This window comes from Haplochromis burtoni, unplaced genomic scaffold (genome assembly GCF_018398535.1).
Source record: "Haplochromis burtoni strain Fernald_Lab_line unplaced genomic scaffold, NCSU_Asbu1 Contig_3, whole genome shotgun sequence".
Lineage (NCBI taxonomy): Eukaryota > Metazoa > Chordata > Actinopteri > Cichliformes > Cichlidae > Haplochromis > Haplochromis burtoni.
The window spans coordinates 5319393-5326591 of record NW_024582364.1 but is presented as its reverse complement, the minus strand read 5'-3'; the positions used below and the strand labels follow the sequence as shown (position 1 = coordinate 5326591).

General features: G+C 40.8%; 1 protein-coding gene across 1 annotated transcript in view; it reads left to right on the top strand.

The window, feature by feature from the left end:
• LOC102310479 (epidermal growth factor receptor) overlaps positions 1-6660 on the top strand; it is a gene marked incomplete at its 5' end in the record, with an annotated part of 8569 nt that extends 1909 nt beyond the window's left edge. The window contains 12 exon segments of the mRNA XM_014332092.2: positions 83-208; positions 303-371; positions 583-701; positions 2007-2148; positions 2724-2840; positions 4027-4153; positions 4240-4313; positions 4396-4483; positions 4599-4798; positions 4962-5094; positions 5485-5575; positions 6131-6660. Coding sequence (XP_014187578.1) covers positions 83-208; positions 303-371; positions 583-701; positions 2007-2148; positions 2724-2840; positions 4027-4153; positions 4240-4313; positions 4396-4483; positions 4599-4798; positions 4962-5094; positions 5485-5575; positions 6131-6196 — 1352 coding nt within the window.
• Between the last annotated feature and the right edge of the window lie 539 nt (positions 6661-7199).

Here is a 7199-nt window from a genome sequence, read left to right as displayed (position 1 = left end):
ACTCAGTATTATTACAAACTATGTAAATATTCCAACGTGTGCATGTTTGCGTAGTAGTTCATATGAAGTTTTCTTTTTGCAGAAATTCTTAAAGGAGGAGTAAAATTTTTGACCAACCAGCTTTGCAATGTGGAAACAATCCAGTGGTCTGATATTGTTAATGTTGGAAACATCAGCATTGATCCAACTCCTAGCAAAAACAAAAATTGTAAGTATTACTTTACACCAGAAGACAGAGATATAATTTGTTGTGAGTTAAAAGGTTTTTAATTTGGTGCTTTGCAATGTTTCTTTTTCAACAGGTGGAAAATGTGACTCAGGCTGTTTCAATGGCTCATGTTGGGCACCTGGTCCTGAAAACTGTCAGACTTGTAAGCACTGTTTTATTAATTGTTAGCTTATTTACTGCAAACAAGAGCAAGGTAAAACAAATCTGTGCGCACAATCCTCCAATTTTTCATAATTTGAACATGTTTAAAGTACTGTAATGCACGGTGATGATAGGGCATCAGAATCAAAAGAAGAACAAATTCATTCCTGGGCTTGGACACTCCACTCAACTTCTGCTGCTCTCATCTCCAGTGACAAAGCTGAACTGTGCCCAGCAGTGCTCCAAGAGGTGCAAAGGACCTTCACCGAGCGACTGTTGCAATGAGCATTGTGCCGCGGGGTGCACGGGACCCAGAGCTGAAGACTGTCTGGTGAGACAAAGGCACTTTTAATGTTACTGTGTGATATCATACAAACATGTGACCAAGGCCTGTGTTCACCAGCCAATGTTTTAGTTATGCCTTGCTAATATAGGTCGGATCCCCTTTTGCCTTCAGACGACCTTAATTATTCATGCCATTGATTTTACAAGGTACTAGAAACTTTCTTCAGAGATTTTGGTTCATGCTGACATGATAGCATCACACGGTTACTGTGTTTGTCATCTCAGTACAGTGAACTCACTGTCATTGTTAACCGATGACAATGATCCATATTTACATGTGGTTTGTGCCCAAATTCTGACTCTACCATCTGAATGTTGGCGCAGAAATCAAGACTTTTTCTGAGGCAACATTTTTCTTTTGTTCGATTTTGGTGAACCTTGTTTGAATTGTACCCTCATTTTCCTGTTTTTAGCTAATAGGAGTAGCAGCCGATATGGTCTTCTGCTGCCATACCACATCTGATTCAAAATTCGACGTGTTGTGCGTTCATAGATGCTCTTCTGCATACCTTGGTTGTAACAAGTGGTTATTTGAGTTAACCTGGCCTCCAATCTCGTATTTTTAAGCACTGATGATTGCTGCTCACTGGATATTTTCTCATTTTGAGACCATTCTCTTGAAACTCTAGAGATTGTTGTGTATGAAAATCCCAGTAGATCAGCAGGACCTAATTTACTCAGACCAGCCTGTCTCATACCAAGAAGAAAAAGTCTCTTGACTCACATTTCTTCGTCATTTTGAACTTCAGCAAGTCGCCCTGACCAAGTCTACATGTCTAAATGTACTAAATAACGAGCAGTTAAACAGGTGTACCCGGTGAGTGTATTTGTTTGCAATGTTACCACTGTGGTCTCCCACAGATATCGACCTCAAAACATGTTTGTCAGGCTGAATATGCCTATTTTTTAAGGTTCCCAGTCAAACAAAAACCAACACAAAGTCACCAAAACTAATAAAAAACTTTTCCTAAGTGCAACACTACACTACGTAATTCTGCTACTCCATAAGTTCTTGAAGAAGACCTTCCAACAGACTAAAGCTCTCATTCTCAGACATTAGAGAGTGAGAGTCTCATCTCTACTGAAACCAATAACAAACTTCTGATGATGAGATGTGGAGCGTCTGATTAGATCTTGCACTTGGCAGTGCCTTGACTAACAGCGTCTGTTCTGCCTCTCTGTGCAGCTATGAGTATTAAGCCAAGGCTGTGATAAAGGAATGCAGTGTTATCATTAGTGCAGGGCTCTGTTTTGGTCCCAGTGTGCTAGATGACGCTTGTTTGTGCTGCAGGCCTGTCGGGACTTCCAGGATAATGGGGTGTGTAAGGACTCCTGCCCAGGCCTTCATCGTTACGACCCCAACCTGCACCAGCTGGTTCCTAATCCGCATGGAAAGTACAGCTTCGGGGCCACCTGTGTCAAAAGCTGCCCACGTAAGGCCGGCTTTAACCAGATAAATTTTTTTGTTTAATTTTAGTTTTTTTCACCTATTTCTGTTAAACTTTAATCCTAGACAGATATATTAGGTTAGCATACATTTAAATGTGCATTGTAGCTATGACTCGACAGTCAAGATAAATAAAAGTAAAATATGGGTTCCAGTCGCCAGCATGAACCTTTTGTTCCACATTGCGGCATGCTGACTTGCTGAACAGTTGCCCAGGTTGTCTTTCAGGGTTGTCCAAAGTTTAATTTTAAACTGTCTAAACAAGAAAAGAAAATGATTGAGAGTGTGTTAATGCAACAACTGCTTTTAATAATTTTAACTTGCACAGGTCTGTCCCTGTATTTCTGTGTTTATATTATATCATCATTATGCATCGCTAGTTCAACAGCTGTATAACTAATAAATGATTATTTCCTGCAAAAAATTTAATTAAATTTGGATTTTTTTTTTCAGATATTTTATTATGATATTAAGATGATTTAATATCTATCCAGTGCATGATGAATATGAGATTATCATTATCAGCAGCAGCAGAAGCTTATATTTTTCATATTCTTTCAGGTAGTTATATTATTTCTGATTACGGCGCATGTGTGCGGACGTGCAACGATAACACATATGAGGTGGAGGTAGGAGGAATCAGGAAGTGCGCCAAGTGTGACGGGCTGTGTCCAAAAGGTAAGAAGATAAGCTGTTACTGTGCAATCTGGACAAATATTTCTCACCATGTACAAAAAACAAACTGTTTGTAGCTACGCTAAGAACAATTTCTTATTATGTTGTTTTCACAGAGGTTAAGCTGTAAAATGTAAATACGACAGAATGCAGTAATTTGTAAATAATTTAACCCTTTTTAATTGAAAAGAGTGAAGGAAAACAGATGTTTCATTGTTTTTAACTTGATGCAAACGTCTTCAAAAAGTTGGGACGGCAGCATGTTTACCACACTGTAAGTTCTAATGGAAATGTATATAACTCCTGCCAAGTTGAATATTTATAATGAATGCACATTAGACACATGCACTAAATGCACATAAGATTTCAATTTCAAAGACATGTCACTCATCCTTAAGCTATTTCTGTTTGGTTTTATATTCAGAGGAACACAGATACAACTGAACAACATTTTTATTAAACTCAGTCATTTTAAGGCATTTTAAACAACTGAGATGATTTTTTTTTTAAAGCAAATGGCATTGTTTTGGTGAAAACTCATAGGCCAGATTTTATGCACCGACTTGTTAAAATGTATGTAACTCCTGAATCTTTATGATGAATGCATATTAGACACATGCACTAAATGCACATAAGATTTCGATTTCAAAGACATGTCATGCATCCTACGTATATTCAGAGGAATTTTAAACAACTGAGATGAATAAAAAAGCAAATATTATTGATTTGGTGAAAATTTATAGGCTATATTTTATGCACTGACTCACTTCATTAGGTGTGGCTTATGTTCAAGATGACCTGCTGAGGTGAGCATCAGAATGGGCAAGATTTTAGTGACTTTGATTGCACCAGACGGGTTGCTCTGAGTATTTCAGAAACTGCTGATCCACAGAGAAAATACCCAGTTAGCTGCAGATCTCTATGCAATTAATGCTGCCGCTGACCATGTCTTCCCCTTGACCACAGTGTTCCCATCTTCTGATGGTTGCTTCTAGCGAGATAATATTTCACATCACAAAACTCAAATCATCTGAAACATTTTGAGTTCGCTGTACTGAAATGACAAATCGGGAATAACTGTGTGATGCTATCACACTAATATGGACCAAAATCTATGAGAAACTATTATTAAACTATTATGATTATTTTTTATTGTTATTAACTAGTATTTTTTTAAATGTTTTTTTAGTGTGTAATGGACTTGGAATAGGAGAATTGGCTAACGTTCTGTCTATCAATGCCACAAACATCGGCTCCTTTGAAAACTGCACCAAAATCAATGGAAACATCGCCATCATCCACACATCAATTAATGGGTAAGTCTGGGCTATGACTAACATTGCTGCCTTTGTGCTCGATCACCTTTACCAGCAGTCAGTACGGTGTATTTTCTCATTTTCAGGGATCAATTCACCAAAACACCAAAGATGGATCCTGCCCAGCTCAATGTGTTTAAGACAGTTAAAGAAATTACTGGTAAGACTGCGTAAGGGCTGAGTCATGCATCTAAATGCGTGCATCTAAACAGTTTTAAGGTTAACAAACCTTGTTGCTTCAGGGTACCTGTGGATTCAAACATGGCCAAATACCATGAGCTCACTGAGTCCTTTTGAGAATCTGGAGGTCGTTCGGGGGAGAACTAAACGGTATGTTCCTTGTAAAGACCCCCTGTTGATTCAAACCGCAGTGTTATTCAACCCGTCACAAAATGTTTTCTTTTTTCTTCTTCTTCTTATTTTGTTCTCGTTTCCCATTTGGTAGCGGAAGCCGCAGTTTGGTTGTGGCTGGTCTACATATCACCCACCTGGGCCTGAGGTCCCTCAGAGAAATCAGTGATGGAGATGTGTTTGTCTCTAAGAACTCTGAACTCTGTTACACCGATGCAAAGCACTGGCAGAAGCTTTTCAAATCACCACACCAAACTGTTAATATAGAGGGCAATGCCAACGCTGCCACCTGCGGTAAATTCTGTTTGTCTCACACCGGCTTCAGTCGCATCTTTGCTGTTGTTGTTGCTTTTGATTATGCGCTGCACGAGTAAGATTTAATTACAGGATCTTAATTTCAAAATTGGATAATTATGCAGGAAAGAGCTCTCGCTAAGATTGTGTGTTTAGGTTTCAGCTCTGAGAAACGACACTTGCGACAAGAAGTGCACGGCGGACGGCTGCTGGGGTCCGGGCCCCAGTATGTGCATTTCATGCCGCGACTACAAGCGCGACGGGAGCTGCGTCGACTCCTGCAACATCCTGGAGGGGTGAGGGAGGCATCTCTCTGACTGCCTTTAATAAGCTTTGAAAAACAAACAAGCTAAAAACACAACAGGTCTCCATGCTGTACAGTTCACTCCTTCAGAGTCTATTTTTGTATTTCCAAGACTTTGACGCTACACGAGCCTGAGGGTTAATTGACAGAAAAAGAAAAGCAGATATGATCCGAAGCATTTTGAAATTCAGTCTCCAGTGGATTTAAGACAAACACTGGAGGCGAAACGACACAGTCGCTCACATCTGTTTATCTTCGGAGACCTCTGTCCAACAAAGAATCTCGACGTGCTTACAGTTGAAAAAAATAAATAAAACACATGTAACAGTTTCAAACAAGTTGTGTCATACTTTGTTGTTGTCTATTTATTTATTTTTTGCAGAGAGCCGCGCGAGACAGCTGTGAATAAAACCTGCATCAAGTGCCACCCCGAGTGTCAGCCCATGAACGGGACTGCAACCTGCAGCGCGCCTGTATGTTTGCCATCAGCAGCTAAACTAATATTACAAAACAAAACACTTTGCAGTTGTGTTAAACAGTTCAGTGAGCGTTGCTTAGAAGAGATTAACATTTGCACAGCGTGAAATCCAATCCAGACACGTTAGTTCTGCGGATTTGTCAGTCAGCAGCAGCTTTGATCGGCTGTAATGCAGCGCAGCCACAAAATGTGCAATCTGGTTGTTTTCTTTTTCTTTTACTTTGATAACTGGGAAATAAACCCTCCAATTATCAAAAACAGAAGCACAACCTGACAAAGACAGTGGGAGGCAGATTTGGGGGATGTATTTAATTACCTCTATTTTATTCAGGTGTGATCAGTGCATTGAATTGTCTTTTTACTCGCCTGAACTAAAAAAAAAAAAGAAGAAAAGAAACATGGATCTTGATTGCACGGGTCGTATTTGCCAAACATTTGCTTTGAGAAATTATTACTATGAGAAAGTGTAATTTACCAAATATTTATAACTGCTCTCAATAGAGTCGTAAACATAATGAACCTTTTTCTTTTTTCTTTTTTTTACTTTCAGGGGTCTGCTAACTGCACTAAATGTGCTAACTTCAAAGATGGACTGTTCTGCGTGTCCCGAGCTTGAAGCGTCCACTGAAGCGGTTCTTGGTCCTCTGATTAAAATCAGACACCCCAAGAGACATGTTGTTATTCAACACTGCAGGACTTTTGAGTGGTTTGGGGTGTTTTTTCATTTATGCCTTAATTTCTTCTTCTTTTAAATGCTTTTTGGACCTAGAAGGCTTACGATCATGTGAGGAGGGAAGTGTTGACAAGGCTCACTGATAAGAGCTAAGAACACCTTGTGATTCTGTAGCTTGTTGAGACACCTTTTCGTTTTCTGTGTGACTTATCAGTCTCTCATATTTCTCTTCTTTACAACGTTGCTTCAGTTCATTGAGATTTTCTCTTAAGGTCCTAGTGTGGCGACCCACTAGAGGGCTCCACTCACACCCAATCTTGGAGGAAGGGTTGTGTTGTGTTTGGGTGCGATATGCTCAGTTAATGTATGGAAGAGAATAAATAAATAAATACATTTTTAGTGGAAAACTAAAGCTCCTGTGTCGTGTGTTCCATGCTTCCATATTGGTGACTCTACCTTGAACACGCGGCCATGGAGATCGCCCTGGACGCACCAGCTACTGTCGGCCCTCTGCCTCATGCTACGGCTACGTTTGCCGTGGCGGTGGACTTCTGGCTCCACGACCCCTCGTCATCGTTCGTCCACATGGAGGCTCTGTTTGCTCTCCACAGCATCTTGGCTGACGACAAATTTCATGTGGGGGTCATGTGCGGTTTGAGCGATGTGGTGGCATCACTCAACCCGCTAGCCACCCGCCGTGCGATGGCCCTCCTTCTGGACCCGCCCGCGCACGGTAAATATGTCACCCATAATGACCTACTGCTGCGCCAATACATCCTCTCCGGTGCAGAGCGAGCCAAGAAACTTCTCTCCCTGTCTGGCCTGGGCGGAGGCGCGGCTCTTGAACTGATGGAGAACATGTTGTCCTTGCTCGGTTCGGACGACGGGGGATTCCTTTTCATCCATCTCTTTCTCAGACAACTGCCTGTCGCTGTGAGGACCAGCC